Source organism: Coregonus lavaretus, assembly GCF_964263955.1.
Source record: "Coregonus lavaretus genome assembly, chromosome: 5".
NCBI lineage: Eukaryota > Metazoa > Chordata > Actinopteri > Salmoniformes > Salmonidae > Coregonus > Coregonus lavaretus.
Window position 1 is genome coordinate 32,995,145 of NC_139992.1, and position 18,344 is coordinate 33,013,488.

The following is an 18,344-nucleotide window of genomic DNA, read 5'->3' on the forward strand; positions in this document are numbered from 1 at the left end:
ATTGCTAAGCAATACCGGTCTAAACATAAACCATCAGTAACCGACATAGACAGCAGTACAGTTACATATTGTGGGTTAGGAGATGGGAACAAGGATTTTGATAAATTGAACGTACCCCCCAATCAAAAAAATAACAAAGTAAATAAAAATGTAAAAAAATTAAAAATACATATGTGCACACATACACATATACACATCCACACACACACATACATACATACATACATACATACATACATACATGTGCATACCTACATACATACACACACACACATACGTATATATATACGCACACACACACACACATATACACACGTATACACGCACACATACATACACACACCCAAAAAATATATACATATAAAATAAATATTCTTAAATATATACAGATACATACACACGCATACACACATACATCCATACACACACATCTACATACACAAACATGCATACCCCAGAATAATAATCTATACAAATTTAAAATATACACATACATAATACTAAAATGCTAAAGAGAAAATAATAATAAAGTACAAATAATTATTATTATATGTACGCACAGGAATAATGTAAGAATTGAAAAATAAATAACGAAACAAAACAAAAATAGGGGAATATAAGTATATCCATCCGAAAGTGTCAATGATCCGACCTGGAAGGCGTCCCAAACAGGCATCGCTCTAAACCCAGTCGGAATGAAAGTGAAATTAACGTTAAGTGAGAGCTCTGACCACCCTCCATTGGTCAGCACATCGTATTACATGTTCGGTAGCCCTTGCTGAGACCGTTGAATACGGTTTCACCCGTTATGGTATGGTATGGATTCGAGTCCGTGAGCAGACCTTAACACACAATGACAAGGCACTCTAACCTGTACGGGGGATTGGTGTATATTCCCGGACAAACTTCTCTGCGTCCAGAACCGAGGAGAGCCAGATCTTCTCCCCGGAAGGCGGGGTAATTCTTAGTCTTGCAGGGAAGAGCAAGGCTGGGCGAAGATGGAGTTTGTAGAGTTTGGTCATGACATCTCTGTAGCCAGCGCGGTGCTTTGCCACATCGGGCGCATAGTCCTCATAGACACGAAAGGGGTGCCCTTTATGTAACAGGTTGCCCCTCATTCGAGCCTCGCGCAGGATAAGATCCTTGGTCTTGAAACTGTGACAACAGATGATTACTGGGCGAGGACGCTGGCCCGGTCCAGGCACTGGGACAAGGGCGCGGTGTGCACGGTCCAGTAGGGGATCCGACGCCAAAACATCCGGTCCCATTGCATCCTTCAGTAGCTTGGCGAAGAAGTCGGTTGGGCGAGAGCCCGCCTCCACCCCTTCTGCCAGACCCACCACGCGAAGGTTATGACGCCTGGATCTGCCCTCCAGGTCGATCACTTTCACAGAAAGCTTCTGCACATTATCCTGCAATGACGTGCATAGTTTCTCTAACTCGTCGATCCTACCAGCGTTGAATTCTGAAGCTTTCTCAAGGTCCACAATACTCTGGCCCTGCGAAGCGACCGTTCGAATGGTGCTCTCGATTTTAGTGTCCAGTTCAGCAATAGTAGCCTTAAGATCCTCCGCTATAGCAACACGTAGTTCTCCCAAAGCCCGGGTAAGTTCTGTAAGTGTCACGTTGTTACCTGTGCCTTCCGCCATGTTTGTCTCGTTGTTTGGTGGGGAGTAGGCCTCTGATGTGGATTTATTGTCCTTTGGTCGCTTATTACTAGGCATTTTCACATAGAAAGTTACAATATTGTATTAGAAAGAAAAGTTTGTTGTAACAAGTGCAATAAAGTAAGTTAGGTTAGATTATTTCGCAAAAAAGTTGCGGGAGCCTCTCACACACAGCCGTTCACTCCAACATGCTAGCTCCGCCCCCCAACTTCACCGCTTCAAAGGGACGATGGACGGGGCCTTGTACCGTCAAATCTTGGGTGAGAACCTCCTTCCCTCAGCCAGGGCATTGAAAATGGGTCGTGGATGGGTATTCCAGCATGACAATGACCCAAAACACACGGCCAAGGCAACAAAGGAGAGGCTCAAGAAGAAGCACATTAAGGTCCTGGAGTGGCCTAGCCAGTCTCCAGACTTTAATCCCATAGAAAATCTGTGGAGGGAGCTGAAGGTTCGAGTTGCCAAACGTCAGCCTCAAAACCTTAATGACTTGGAGAAGATCTGCAAAAGGAGTGGAACAAAATCCCTCCTGAGATGTGCGCAAACTTGTTGGCCAATTACAAGAAACGTTTGACCTTTGTGATTGCCAGCAAGGATTTTGCCACCAAGTACTAAGTCATGTTTTGCAGAGGGGTCAAATACTTATTTCCCTCATTAAAATGCAAACCAATTTATAACATATTTGACATGCGTTTTTCTGGATTTTGTTGTTGTTATTCTGTCTCTCACTGTTCAAATAAACCTACCATTAAAATTATAGACTGATCATGTCTTTGTCAGTGGGCAAACGTACAAAATCAGCAGAGGATCAAATACTTTTTCCCCCTCACTGTATAGGCCAATTCCCATGAGTGTAAAAGGTTAAGGTTATACACTTGGATCTCAAATTAGGATTCAGTCCTAATTAATTAAAATTAAAAACAAACAAATACAAGTTGAAAGAAAATAAAGAGTAATGCTACGACATGATCAAATCGCCTGGTCTAGAGCAGTTTACCTCATCAATGAAAGTGATGGTGCCATCGACTTGCACTATGCCTATCTGTTCGCTCTGCAGGGAGGGGTGACTACGCACACGGAGGCCTGCACTGTCCTTGGACACAAATATGCGGACCTGAGAGAAGCAGAGGAGAGACAGGTAGACATTGAGCTGCAGGAACCTCAGGAGGGGAAAGAGAAAAAAAAGTGGCAGCAGAGGGGAAGAGGACAAACACACACACTGAAGAGACAATCACATACACACACACACACACACACACACACACAGGCACGCCCACACTGCAAAATAGTGGGAGAAAGCGTAGAAGTACTCCATTCGGAACACTGCTTGTTGGCCAGTCCAAAACCAGGGTTGACTTGAAACAGAGTTGTTAGTCTCAATGGGACTTCCCTGGTTAAATAAATAATAAATATATTCAAACAATATGAAACCCTACCTTCCACCCAGTTCTCTGATGGTGTTGGATATGATCCACTGTACACAAGTTCAGAAGGGGGATACAAAGAGCTGATTGGAAATGTGCAGTTTGTTGTTTGTTTCCCCATTTTCTGTTTAATAATAGTCAGCCCCAAAAACAATGATATAGAACATGGTTTGTGACAGTGGAAAATAATCACTGCATTAAACATACAACACTCCTCATGTTGCAATTTTCTTCATTATAAATGTCCACACAGATAAGCACTAATTAGAATGAGAGTGAACAAGACGTGAAATAAATGATCCTATAGATTCCACCCAGACACTGACAGCAACAGCTGGAGTAAACAACAGAGGACCCAATACAAACAGTAAATGAACACGCAACAGGCACTACTGGCTGTGACGGTGTGTTTTCAGGTTCTTTGGTTTGGGCACGTGTCTGTTCTCAGATGAGTGTGTGTTCTCAGGTGTGTGTGTGGTCAGGTGTGTCGGTCTCACCTTGCTAGGTTGGGGCTCTGCCTTGGGTTTAACCATCTGTGTGCCAGGTGGGATCATGCCTTTAGGAGGGTCTTTCACCTCCACCTCCAGACCAGCATCTAGTGGGTTAAACACACACATAGTCCACACTCAGCTAACATATAACTTTAATTTATATTAACAATTAATTTATGTTTAATACATTAAACTAACTAACACATTTATTTGCTCTAATCTAACACAATACCAACGTACATTTTTTGGAGTGCCAAACTTTCAATTAACAGAAACTCTGAAATTACACATTGACACAAGTTATGTTGACCTGACTTGAACTCTCTAGTCCAATTTCAATAGAGGAAATGGAAATTGGAAATTGAATTTCTGTTCACTTATTACAATGAAATGACTGAATATAAATAGAAGTGACCCCAACCCTGGTCTGGTTTACCGATCTCGATGCTGTCGATGGTGACATGGATGGTGTAGAGGCCCACAGCCCCGGGGGTCCAGTTAGCGCTGTAGGTCCCGTCTGTGTTGGCCCGGATCAACATGTTCTCACTGGGCCTGGCGGGGGAGAAACACAGGGATGAAAACGTTTAAATCCAAATGAACAGACCTGCTTCCCCCTCATTTCTCATTTGTCATCAAACCTAGGTTCAAATAGTGTACGAAAATGTATGCACTCACTACTGTAAGTCGCTCTGGATAAGAGCGTCTGCTAAATGACTAAAATGTAAATGTGTTTGTTTTCATTCAATTACTTTTGCTGCACTTGATTGAACTTTCTCATCTATTACCTCTTTGGAGTGGGCGAAGCAAAGCGAAGCTCCTCGAATGAGTAATTCTCATAGGCCTGGAAAAGAGAGGATAAGCATGGTGTCAAAAACATAATACAGGTAGGTTACACAAAAAAAACAAAAAAACTATTTCTCTATCATTTCACAAGGAAACACGGGTCTGGTGAGCAACAGCTTCACCTAGGTTCTGCCATGTTGCTTTCCCATCCAGATCTATAAGATCTGTGGAGGGAGGTGAACGAGGGCCCAGGTAGAAAACAAACCAGTATTCTTCACATACAAGCTGATCAATTAATTTCAGTCCAATGCATAAAGATAAAACATTATTTTAATCTAAACATCTAAAGAAATCTGTATTATCTCTAAGGTCACAGGTTTATGGTTGCCCAACCTTCATCATTGTGATGGCGATGTAGCGCGCCTCCTTGATGATCATGGGCTCGTATGTGGCGTCCAGCTTGGGCATGGGCAGGCCCCCGAAGGTCAGGTCAGCAGTGCACGAGGAGGAGGGGTTGGCGCTGCCTGGGAGACGCTGCCGCTTCCTCATGCACTCCTGCTGCATGGACTTCTTCTGGGAGACGGGCACCGCCTTCACCTCCACCTGGGGGAGAGGAGAGCAAGAGACATGGGATGTGTTCAACAAGGTGTACAGTTCGCAAATGTTAGCTAACATATTCTATAGATTTTATGTTCACCATGAAAATCTGATATCATTACAGTGGGTTTAAATCTGGTGAGGCTATCAGTGATCTAGCTACCAGCGACCAGTCATTTTATATGCACACAAGGGGACACTCAGCGACTTAATGGTCGGCAACTAGAGAGCTTGTGACCAGAGTTGAAAATGTCCCAAGTTAACGCAAATTTCAGTGACTTGGTAGCCAGTCTGAATGTCAGGTTAGCTAACAGTCTGAATAGGTAGTGTGCGGCAAACATAAGTGTATGTTTCGGGTCTAAACTGTCACTACAAACAATCATGTGACGATGTAGGCTTTTTATGACGTGAAGTAAGAATAGAACAATTCAAAACCCTGACCTTCATGTTGGGCACATGCACCACGTCTCCGTACTGGTCTTTGGTCTGGACGGCCACTGTTCTGGGCCAGCCGCAGCGGATGTCGTCCTTGTTCAGGATCAGAGACGTCTTATGGGGGTCCGCGTATGAGTCTGGTTGCAGCCACCTAGAGGGGGGAGAGGGGAGGGGGGGGACATTTCTTAATTAATCTATTTATTTACAACCGGGCCAAGAGGCAAATAAATTTACAAAGCAGTGAGAGTTTTCATAACTGTTCTTCACAGCTTACTTGGCCATGAGCTGAGCTTTGTTTCACAGCAGTGTGTGTGTGTGTACGTGAGCATGTGTGAATGTGCCTATGTGTTTATGTCTACATGCCCTCTCCAACTCTCTCACCTGGCCAAGCGTCCTCCGCTGGAGTTCTGCACGCAGGTGATGAAGTCCTCAAGGAAGGAGTGCTCGTTGGTCTGCAGGTGCAGGGGCAGGTTGCCCTCCAGAGCCTCCAGGATGGTGGGGGAGTGGGACAGGGCCAGCCCCTTGCCCAGGATACCTGAGTGGGCCTTACACACCTGGGGGGAGAGGGGGGAGGGGAAGGAGTGGGGGTGGAGACGGAAGTATGTCATTGTTACATGCTGACGGAGGCTTGATGATAATACGTTTGTGAGTGCTGGCCATCTTTTTCATACCTCATGGTTACACACTTGACAGCTTTAGTTATGTCACAATGTGATTATGAAAAAGTTAAATGGCATCAGAATACCTGGAGAGAGGCATCTTCAAGAATCTCAAGGTCCTCTTCAAGTTCATTCCCTGGAAAAAAAGTACAGAGTATAAAATATGATATGCTATTTAGTGCAAATTATAATCATACACACACATACACAGTTGTGGTCAAATATATTGGCACTATTTCTTCTAAAATAAGATGAAATTGAAAAAACGTTTGGTGTTCACAAGTGTATTTGTGTGATTTACAACTGCACAGGACCAAGAAAAAACAGACATTTTGAATTTTCACTTCAAAGTCACAAAATGGCCTGGACAAAATTATTAACCTGTCTTGAAAAGAGAAAACAGAACATTTTGCTCCATTGCACTCCATTGTAAAGTGTAAAGGTGCAAATATATTTGACTGCAACTTCAATAATAAGCACCTGGTACTTGTTTTGAAAGAATATGAGTTGATACAGTATATGTTCAATATCAGTTCCCCATCGGTTCTATCATGTTCTATGTTCTCCTATGATCTCCCTCACCAATAGGAAGAGCCAGATCCTTCTTCATGAGAGCAGCAGCACACACACTGCCCAAGTATGCCAACTCCTTCTCCAGCTGGATAATACCCTGAAACATACACGCACGCACGCACACACACACACACACACACACACACACACACACACACACACACACACACACACACACAAAGGTATCATTAGTTGTAAAAACATTGCTTTTGACAACAAATGACAGTACAAGAATAGGAAAAGCGGGTAAATCTTGTTTTTGGGTAAACTACCCCTTTAACATAGCAAAAGATAGTTCCCCCTTACCTCATCTGGTCCAGGGTTGAATTCGTATCCCACGGCAACACACTTGAAGCCGTAGAAACAGGCCTTCTCGTCTTTTACGTAGTCAGAGGCCGTTTCCAAGGAGAACAGGGCCTCGTTTCCTGGAATCCCAGAGGAAGAACAGAAGGGTGATGCTGTCATATTGTCAGCAGGGAGGACAGGGGGACTACTTTATTGTAGGTCACCTGAGATTAATTAATGTAGCTGTGGCAAGTGGTTTAGCAGAGCTGTCCAATGAAGAGATTGAGCTGCCCCGATCAATAACATAACCTTTGATTGGTTCAGATGATTTGTTTCCTTGCGTGTCATTTGACTTAGCTAGTCACATTAAATGCCTTCCTACTGAAACAAAACACCCTCACCCAGCGGGCATATCTGTTTGAAATTAAGTACCGGTAATTACAACTAGTTTTGCCCGATCAGGATGCGCCACAGAACAATAATTATTCATCTAAAAATAAGGAGGCGTTTCATCAAAGTGTTTCATCAGAGAGGAGGTGAAGCGTTGGACCGCTTTTATCTTACCTGGCAGCACTAGGACAGTGGTGGGCCAGCCATTGGAGCCGGAGATCTTCTTGAGCTCCACCCAGGTGTTGATGGTGTCGTGGACCAGGGGCTTGGTGCTCAGGCTGGACAGGTGGAGTGAATGGCTGGGGATGAGCAGGCGGAGGACATCCTCTGGCTGGGCCATGCCACACTGGGGGTCAAACTCGATCGTGGTCCACCGCACGCAGTCCGGGAATGACACCTGAGGTGTGAAGGGGGAGAAGATGGTTAAAGCCATGAAACAGTTATGGTAGGAAGAGTAGCTGATGCTTCTGCAAAAGCTAATGGGGATCCAAATAAACAAATACACATTCTGGTTAATATAATACGTCCAGTTCTGCTTGATATATACTTTTCTTTACCCTTGACTAAGAATTCCTATGTTGGGAACAGTCCCACTTCACTGTGTGTGTGTGTGTGTGTGTGTGTGTGTGTGTGTGTGTGTGTGTGTGTTTGTGTGCGTGCTTTACCTTATACTGTGTGACTCCGGCCTGTTTGTAAGGGTGGTCACTCTCTATCACAGCATAGTGACTGGAGGTGGTGCATGCCGATAGGCCCTGCTCCAGCTGGTTGCCCATGGTGCTGTCTGTTGATTGGTTGGGGTTGAAAGCCAGTTGCGCATACTTCTGGTTCAAAGCGGAGACAGCAGGAAGTAACTCCTGGACCAGACCAAAGACTTCCACTGCGGCCTGATGGGGAACAAATATGATCAAATTAATCACACTGGTTCCGTTTCACTTTAAAGGTAGACTTAGATGTTATTGATATCTGTAAGCAGGAAGTTGACCCACTGTGTATGATCTTTAATCACATTTACATCTAAACACATAGGGGTAATAGTAATGGGCACCTGAATCTCTCGCTCTCCCCCTTTCAAATTATAATTTTAAGAGTTATCAAAGGCAAAACTTTATTCATGATAGCCAGGGATATAGTGGTAAAACGATTGGTGGTAAGAAAGGAAAAATAGACAGGAGACCAGTAAACATTCATGAAAAAAAGAGAGCTACTTTTGCATTATAAGTGCATAATCGCTATTCATAAAATAAAATGGTGAGTAAACTGCATCGATACAGGTTTAGTCTACACTACATCACTGGTGTTGGCGTAACCTTTTTTCATACATTTTTATGAAGATTTTACTTTCATGTAATATATATATTTGCATATTTTTGTTTATTTATGGCTTTCTTATTCAGTGGGCTTCTAATGGTGAGCCACTTTCCAATTTAGTGAATATTATGACAGTCTTCTTGGATTCGAGGGTTTTCTGATTCCAGTGGGTATTTTCCCCTTAGAGGAAGATTAACCTTTTCACGTGTGAGTTCCAAATATCTCTAGCTGTCCCACCAGTTTTCTTATGTGCGTGGTGTAAAAATTCCATCACAGTTCCAAAATGGTATTGTTATGCAAAAGGTCAGTTAACCCACCCTGCCTTCAAACCAAGGTACGCTGCCTGCTAATTATCTATAGGCTATGTTTCAACTGATCAATTATACATGATTTTCTACAGTTTGAAATGAGGTGTGTTAATTCACACAGAAGTAGTCCATTTCATTATGGCGGACAATTTATGTTTGAGGCATGCTATGCTATTGTAAGGTGAGGATTAGCTAGACGAGCCGGACATACTTCTCTCTTCGATGAGAGCCCATAGACAGAGCTGCGATGACTGTAGTGTTTCCTCAGGTCAAGTATGCAGACATTTGCACATCTCCAGTCAGAACAGAACCTGCTCAAACTTTTTCCCCATGGCGCATTTTCCGGCTGGCGGCCACATTGCTTTCATTTTCGCGTTCCTTACTAATAATTACTGTGTGCGTTCTTATCAAAGTAAGTGCCGTATTACCTTGTCATAATACAGTTTCTGTATATCGTGTTATGTAATTTCTACTGTAGCACACCGTATTTATGTATGGAGCATAACATATTCTATGTGTATAATTTTTTAACCGCGGACACGCGAGGCACTGATTTCATAACCTTTATGGTGTTATACTCAATTGTGCTTATGTAGTTAAATTGTTCTATTAGGTCTGTAAAACAATGCTAATGCTAATGGTGTCAAATAAGTATTAAACTGTGTTGTATACTTTGAAGCTGCCCTGGCCTTATCATTGCATTGGCCTGTGTATTCATTTGGCCTGTTTAGCATAGCTCTGCCCTGCCCCTTTGGAGAGCCCTTGAGCTCTTCAGTTATTATGTTACTTCACTGTAATATTGTTTTATTGCTATATGCTGATATTTTATTCTAACTACTAATACTTCCTCTTTATTGTGTACTTTCAGAAACCACACACACACACAGTATGGAACATAACTTTTTTTATTTAATATTACAACATACAATCTACTTGCAGTGAAGTCGCTCAACATTCACATTACATTCAGTAATCTAACAGACTCCTATCCAAAGCGACGCACAGAAGCAACCAGGGTCAACGTCCTGCTCAAGGGCACGTCGACAGAGCTCCCACAAGGTCAAAAACGGGGACCCAAACCAGCGACCTATCAGCCACCGGCCCAAGCTCCCAACCGCCAGGCTACCAGCCCTCCATGATCACCCCCCCAATGCACCAACAAAATGAAAAAAAAAATGAAAAAAGGGAAAGACAAAGAAAAACTGAAAACAATGCAAAAAACTAAAGACATCAAGGACAACAACAATCATAACAGCAAGACCAACTGAATACATTTGAGTGCATGTATAGCACTATTTACGTGTATGTGCACGTGTGTGCGTTTAATGAGAGTGTGTGCATATGCATGTGTACATGCGTACAAACACCTGCGTGGTATCAGCCTCAGGCAAACAAGCATTAGATGTAACAACGTTGACCCTCAGTGTCACTCAAACATACTTTTTGTTTTGTTTTATTTTGACTTTATTTTTTTACTTTTATCTTTGACCATCATTCTATCCTCCGCCCAGCAACTCCACTCCCACTCCAACTCCAACCCTCAGCCCATCCCACCTATCTCTGCTGGCCACCCTCCTCGGATTTCTACACACCATATCTTTCAACTATGCTGTGATGTTTAACATACAATTTGAATCTATTTAATCGAATAGAATCCACAGATTGCGAGTTGAAGATAAATAATTTTACTAAGAGTATTAGCAATAGACTGACCAGGTCTCTCTAGATCTCCCAACAATGCTATTTCTAGGGTCAAATTTAGATTAATGTTATGCTACCTGAGGGCAATACCAAAACAAATGGTCTATTGATTCTGTATCCTCACAACAAAATCTGCAGAGCTGCGATGACTGTATGCCCCAAATATTCAAAATGTTGTTGGTGACAAGAATTCTGCACAATAATTTTAGCAGAAAAGCACGAAGTCTTGAATCTTGCGTCGTTTTATATATCAACTCATACACTGCAATCGGTACATCAAAAATCTCTTCCCAACTATTTTGCAATCTCTATGGCACAGCTGTTAACATCCTGGTCCTCAAATGAAACTGGTATACTTTCCTATTTATGCTATTTTTATTCCTCAGCCAGTTTTGATCCTTTATATTGGTCAGACAGACCAGTTCCCTACCTCCTCTCTCTGCCACCTGCCTCCTCCAAAAAGGCAATTTTTAAACAATGGATAAGCATTTCTTAGTAATCTACTTGAGAACCATTTAGGGTTAAAATAAAACTTTAGTATAAGTGAAGCTTTTAGAGAGGGGTTTAGTGCTTTTATATTTAATAATCTCAACCCACCCAGTTCATATTCATTATATAGATAGGCATGCTTTATATTGTCTGGTTTAGCATCCCAGATAAAGTTAAATATGTTTTGCTCACATGATTTGAAAGACAAATCATCAGGAGTAGGCAGCGCCATAAGTAAGTGAGCAAACTGAGATATGACTAAGGAGTTAATCAGTGAAATTTTTTCATAAATATACAGGTATTTACCTCTCCAATGTTGCAGGATTGTGTCTATTTTTACTAATTTTCTATTGAAATTAATTGTGGAGAGCTCATTTATATATTTTGTGATATGAATACCAAGTGTGTCTACTTCACCATCAGCCCATTTTATAGATAAACTGCAGGGTAATGTAAAGGTTAGATTTTTTAAAGATCCAATAAGTAATATTGTACATTTATCATAATTAGGTTTTAGTCCAGAGAGTCCAGAAAAGTTATCTTCAATGAGACATTACAGGGATCTAGCTTGCGGACTTAATATAAAACTTGAGTCATCGGCATACACGGACACCTTTGTTTTTAAGCCTTGGATTTCTAATCATCTAATGTTGTTATTTGATCTGATTTAAACAGCTAGCATTTCAATGGCCATAACGAATAGATATGGTGACAGAAGACACCCTTGTTAAACTCCCCTTGACAATTCGCTATTTACTATTTTACACCTGGGGTTGCTATACATTACTTTTACCCATTTTATAAGAGACTCACCGAAATTTAAAAAGTCTAGGCATTTATAAATAAAATACAGACTTACTTTATCAAAGGCCTTTTCAAAATCCGTTATAAATACCAAGCCTGACTTCTTAGATGTTTCATGTTGTTTTATTATTTCTAGTAGTTGTCATATATTATCTCCAATGTATTGTCAATGTAAAAAACCTGTCTGATCAGGATGAACAATACCCGGTAAAACCTTTTTAATTCTGAGTGCTATGCATTTCGCTAGTATTTTTGCATCAAAACATTGAAGTGTAAGAGGCCTCCAGTTTTTTAGATAGACAGGGTTATATTTGCCATCTGGGTCTTGTTTTAATAATAGTGAAATCAGACCTTCCTGCTGAGTACCTGACAGACTACCATTTCTATAGGAGTAGTTAAAACAAGCTAATAATGGAGCTTTGAGTATATCAAAAAAGGCTAGATATACCTCTACCGGTATGTCATGAAGCCCTGAGGTTTTTCCCAGACTGAAAGGATTTAATATCCTGTTGGAACATAACTTACCAACATCATAACTGGACATCTTTCTTTCGAGGACAGGTTTTGTATGCTAGCAACATTGTGTTTGGAGAGGGATTAGGGAGGATGAGGGAGTGGGGAGGTGAGTGATATACTGTCAATATAATTGCAAAACTTGTTCAGTAATCATCTCATTTGTTAGCTGGCGGTGAACTATGTGGCCATTGAGGACAGCAGTGTCGATCAGATGGAAAAATATCTTATTATACCACAAAGCTATTTATCATGTCCAACTTATCCACTGCCCACATTTTACTATTTTAGTCAAGCACACAATCTGGTTTGATCTTTCTCTCTCCCGTCAGATGGTCCAGCCTTTCCTGTGGCTCTCTCTACTCCTGTAGCGCCAACGCATAGCGATTGGTCTCTTCCACTATGTCTTCCACCAGCTCCTCTGTCAGAAACATCTTGAAGCACTCCGCCTCAGAGGGAGATGGCAAGGGGCTTTACACTCCAGACTGGGACTCATCAAAGCCAACAGCAGTTCCAGGAGGGGTGAAATGGCTGGTGGACTTCCAGCTACCGCAGACCTCTAGTACTTTACCCATTGTTGGTCTGCCTCCATCACCACCAGCATCTTCCGAGTGACCTGGGAATTCATCGGTGGGCAAGGGGTCCACAGATTGAGGGTTATCAATGACCACAAGGTTAGGGTGCAGCTCCTCACTGTCACTGTCAGAATCTGATTCCTCACTGCCATACTCAGAATCATTGTCAGAATTTACAAAAATCTCCAGAATTTCCGCATTCGTGAATCGTCTCCTTTTGAAATACATTGCTAATGCTACAGCTTTCAGGCAACCACTATAAGCAGCTTGTCCCACCCGAAGAAGCAGAAAGACGGCAAAGGGAAGGAGACTGCGGCCATGAAGGCAGAGGTGGTCAGAGCACACAACATGAAGCGCTACGTCAACCAACTGAGCGTGGCCAAGTAGCAGCGTGAGAGACGCATCTGCCTCTTGGGAGGGCCCAACTATTAGCAGCAGGAGGGAACCACAAATGAGAGCCAGAGGATCCTGACATTTGTTATGATCATGTCAGACCTTGGTTCTGTGAGCACTTCTGTGTGGACAGAGTGTGGAAAAGACAGCACTTATCAGCTTTTGGGAGATAGTGGAGATGCTCGAGACTAACAAAGTCACCCAGCTGGTGGGGGAGAGCTACCATAACTTATTTGTGGAGAGCCAGGAGATTCCTATGGGAGAGGCTCTGGACAAGGAGCTATTGTTGATGCAGGTGGGGAACAAGGACGTGTTCAAACGCATCCAGGGTGACGTGTACGAGACCATGAAGGAACACCACTACCCATCCTTCCTGGTCAGCAAACTTTATGAGAAGCGCACCAAATGAGAGGAGCAGCGCAGTAGCTCCCAGTCCAGCAGCGAGGACAAGGGCGAAGGGTGCCGGGCCACAGAAGTTGGGGAAGAGGTGCTGGATGAGGGCAAAAAAGGCATCAACGAGCAGACCAGCTACGCTGCCATCAAGCTGCATGAGCTCTACGACAAACTGGAGTGTAAACTACAAGTCTTCACGGATCCACCTGTACACCAAGACCAGAGCGGGTCTGGATGGAAAATTCTAAATAATGGCACGGGTCTGGGTTGGTCTGATATGATTGTCACGGGTCTCGGGTACGTGTAATTTTAACTGACTTGTCCGGAAGGACCCGTACAGATGCGAACGAGACTGCTGCGCAGTAGAACAAGAGAGAAATTGTATAATTTATGCTGCTGCTCTTGCTTTGCACGAGTGGCACGTGTAGATTGTTGTTGGCCAATCATAAGTCATCAAAGCGGCAATAGGCTACAGTCATAGAGCCTGCGTGTGTGGCAAAAGTGAGGAGATACAGTATCTAATCAATGGAAGACGGTAATAAAATGACGGAATTAAAAGTTAAAGGAGAATGATAGGTCAACAGGTAGGCTGCTACTTAATATTCTGAATGGAGTTGTTATTTGTAACTGTGTAGGACAAGCAAGCACATGCAGCCTTAATTAGCCTAGCTATCTAGCTGGCTAGCTTCTCCCGGTTTGATGCAGTCAGTGCTTAATTTTTCATGCTGCTCATGGCATGAAAAATTATTTTTACTTTTTGCAACGTAAACATTTGAATAAAAGCGATCAAAGTTCCTTCAAGTTGCCTCTTCATAAAATTTTCTGTCCCCCCAAAAACGTAATATGAAAAAGTAGATTTTCAGCCTAGGCCTGATATTTTAAGAGTTAATTCAGATTGGGCCGGGCTTATGGTTTGCGCAACATTGTAACCTATGTTTGAGACCAACGCATGGCCGTGGCTGTGTGAGAAGCACGCCTGTATCTCTCACAGAACTAGAGATTAACTTTATATGATCTCTCTCCCTCTCTCTGCTCTGATAGACATGAACCTGCAACTCTCATCTCTCCAGCATTGCTCATAAATCCAAGATGGCGTAGCAGTGCGGTCGTGTTTTCTGTAGTGTCCTCATGTAAATAGCAATTAAAAAAAAAAATATATATTTCTCAATCTCGCTTTCCATCCTTTAACTAAATATATTTTCCTGCAACCCGCCTCACCAAATGTGGAACGGATTCTATTATTTCTTTATACCTTCGTATCTAGAACATCTGGCTGAAACTAGCCAGCTAGCTTGCTAACTAGCTACTTGCTATTAGCCACCGTTAGCGGTCTTCACCATTGTCCGTGGCCTACACTACCTACCAGCCAGCTCTAGCCTGGACAATTATCGGCCAGTCTGCACATCGCGCTATAGAGCAATAGCATATCGGATTTTCTGCCGGAATCACTGGACCTTAACACCGGATCATCGCAACTAGCTAGCTGCAACCGAATGGCTGTTGTTGTTGTTGGCTAATCACCACTGTCCATTAGCAAGCCCCAGTTAGCATTGAGCTAGCCTCGAGCCAGGCCCATCTCCCGGCTATCTACCTCTCTGTCAACCGGACGGGACCTCCTAGTGTTGACACGGAGCCCCGCCGATCTATCACGACTGGTCTGCCGACGTAATCATTTGATGTGGTTTCAACAGGCTTCTCGTTGCGACGACCACTAAGATCCATCTGCTAGCCCCAGCCCGCTAGCACACACAATCAACAGCCGTGCCTCACGCTCGCCTGTACCATGGCAGCCACTGAACTGCTCCCAGACTCACCTATTGCTGTTCACTGGACCTTATGATCACTCAGCTACACAGCTGATGCCTGCTGGACTGTTCCTTTATACGGTACCCCATCCTGTTTATCTGTTTAGCCTCAGCTCAAACTTTCGTCGCCATTACCAGCTGTTGTCTTAGCTCTCTCAAATAACACCTGTGATTGCTTTATGCCTCTCTCCCATGTCAATATGCCTTGCCTATTGCTGATACGGTTAGTTATTACTGTACTTTTTCACTGTAGAGCCCCCAGTGCCGCTCAACCTGCCTCAGATAGCTCCTTTGTCCCACCACCCACACACGCGGAGACCGGCTCAATCGGTGTCTCCAGTGATGCTCTCTCTTTCATCGTTACCCAACGCTTAGGTTTACCTCCACTGTACTCATATCCTTCCATATCCTTGTCTGTACATAATGCGCTGAATCTTTTCTACAACGCCCGGCAATCTGCCCCTTTTATTCTCTGTACCCAACGCACTAGAAGACCAGTTCTTAAAGCCGTTAGCCGTATCCTTATTCTATTCCTCCTCTGTTGATGTAGAGGTTAACCCAGGCCCTGTAGCCCCCAGTATCACCTACTCCCCAGGCGCTATCATTTGTTGACTTCTGTAACCGCAAAAGCATTGGTTTCTTGCATGTTAACATCAGAAGCCTCCTCCCTAAATTTGAGTTATTCACTGCATTAGCACACTCCGCCAACCCTGATGTTCTAGCAGTGTCTGAATCCTGGCTTAGGAAGGCCAAAGGGGGCGGAGTTGCAATCTACAGTAGAGATAGCCTGCAGAGCTCTATCATACTATCCAGGTCTGTGCCCAAACAGTTTGAGCTTCTACTTCTAAAAATCCACCTTTCCAGAAATACGTCTCTCACTGTTGCCGCTTGCTACAGACCCACCTCAGCCCCCAGCTGTGCCCTGGACACCATATGTGAATTGATTGCCCCCCATCTATCCTCAGAGTTCGTATTGCTTGGTGACCTAAACTGGGATATGCTTAACACCCCGGCCATCCACCAATCTAAACTAGATGCCCTCAATCCCACACAAATTATCAAGGAACAACCCTAAATCCGTTAACATGGGCACCCTCATAGATATCATCCTGACTAATTTACCCTCCAAATACACCTCCGCTGTCTTCAACCAGGATCTCAGCGATCACTGCCTCATTGCCTGCGTCCATAATGGGTCCGCGGTCAAACGACCACCCCTCATCACTACCTTTCTAATTGACCTGGCCAGGGTATCCTGGATGGATATTGACCTCATTCCGTCAGTAGAGGATGCCTGGTTGTTCTTTAAAAGTGTGTTCCTCTCCATCTTAAATAAGCATGCCCCATTCAAAAAATTCAGAACTAAGAACAGATATAGCCCCTGGTTCACCCCAGACTTGACTGCCCTTGACCAGCACAAAAACATCCTGTGGCGTACGGCATTAGCATCAAACAGCCCCCGCGATATGCAACTTTTCAGGGAAGTCAGGAACCAATATACACAATCAGTTAGGAAAGCAAAGGCTAACTTTTTCAAACAGAAATTTGCATCCTGTAGCACTAACTCCAAAAAGTTTTGGGACACTAAAGTCCATGGAGAATAAGAGCACCTCCTCCCAGCTGCCCATTGCACTGAGGCTAGGAAACACTGTCACTACCGATAAATCTACGATAATCGAACATTTCAACAAGCATTTTGCTATGGCTGGCCATGCTTTCCACCTGGCTACCCCGGCCACCAGCTCTGCACCCTCCGCTGCAACTTGCCCATGCCACCCCCCCCCCCCCGGCCAGGTCTTCATCGACCTAACCAAGGCACTCGACTCCGTCAATCACCACATTCTTATTGGCAGACTAAATAGCCTTGGTTTCTCAAATGACTGCCTCGCCAGGTTCACCAACTACTTCTCAGATAGAGTTCAATGTGTCAAATCGGAGGGCCTGTTGTCTGGCAGTCTCTATGGGGGTGCCACAGGGTTAAATTCTCGGGCCGACTCTATTCTCTGTGTATATCAATGATGTCGCTCTTGCTGCTGGTGACCCTCAGATCCACCTCTACGCAGACGACACAATTTTGTATACATCTGGCCCTTCATTGGACACTGTGTTAACAAACCTCCAAACGAGCTTCAATGCCATACAAACCTCCAACTGCTCTTAAACGCTAGTAAAACTAAATGCATGCTCTTCAATCGAACGCTGATTGCACCCGCCCGCCCGACTAGAATCACTACTCTCGGCGGGTCTGACTTAGAATATGTGAACAACTACAAATACCTAGGTGTCTGGTTAGACCGTAAACTCTCCTTCCAGACTCACATTAAGCATCTCCAATCCAAAGTTAAATCTAGAATTGGCTTCCTATTTCGCAACAAAGCCTCCTTCACTCATGCTGCCAAACATGCCCTCGTAAAACTGACTATCCTACCGATCCTTGACTTCGGCGATGTCATTTACAAAATAGCTTCCAACACTCTACTCAGCAAATTGGATGTAGTCTATCACAGTGCCATCCGTTTTGTCACCAAAGCCACATATACTATCTCACTGGTCATCCCCAAAGCCAACACCTCCTTTGGCCGCCATTCCTTCCAGTTCTCTGCTGCCAATGACTGGAACGAACTGCAAAAATCTCTGAAGCTGGAGACTCTTATCTCCCTCACTAACTTTAAGCATCAGTTGTCAGAGCAGCTTACCGATCACTGTACCTGTACACAGCCCATCTGTAAATTAGCCCACCCAACTACCTCA

The 18,344-nt window shown here is 43.7% G+C and overlaps 1 protein-coding gene across 1 annotated transcript in view; it reads right to left on the reverse strand.

The window, feature by feature from the left end:
• LOC311129664 (E3 ubiquitin-protein ligase MYCBP2-like) overlaps positions 1–18,344 on the reverse strand; it is a 319,573-nt gene that overhangs the window by 84,064 nt on the left and 217,165 nt on the right. The window contains exons 38-49 of the mRNA XM_084162035.1: positions 7,970–8,188; positions 7,479–7,701; positions 6,936–7,054; positions 6,639–6,726; positions 6,143–6,192; positions 5,779–5,951; positions 5,404–5,548; positions 4,759–4,968; positions 4,368–4,423; positions 4,019–4,134; positions 3,589–3,686; positions 2,665–2,781 (exon numbers count right to left, since the gene is read on the reverse strand). Coding sequence (XP_084018161.1) covers positions 2,665–2,781; positions 3,589–3,686; positions 4,019–4,134; positions 4,368–4,423; positions 4,759–4,968; positions 5,404–5,548; positions 5,779–5,951; positions 6,143–6,192; positions 6,639–6,726; positions 6,936–7,054; positions 7,479–7,701; positions 7,970–8,188 — 1,614 coding nt within the window. The remainder of the gene's footprint in view (positions 1–2,664; positions 2,782–3,588; positions 3,687–4,018; positions 4,135–4,367; positions 4,424–4,758; positions 4,969–5,403; positions 5,549–5,778; positions 5,952–6,142; positions 6,193–6,638; positions 6,727–6,935; positions 7,055–7,478; positions 7,702–7,969; positions 8,189–18,344) is intronic.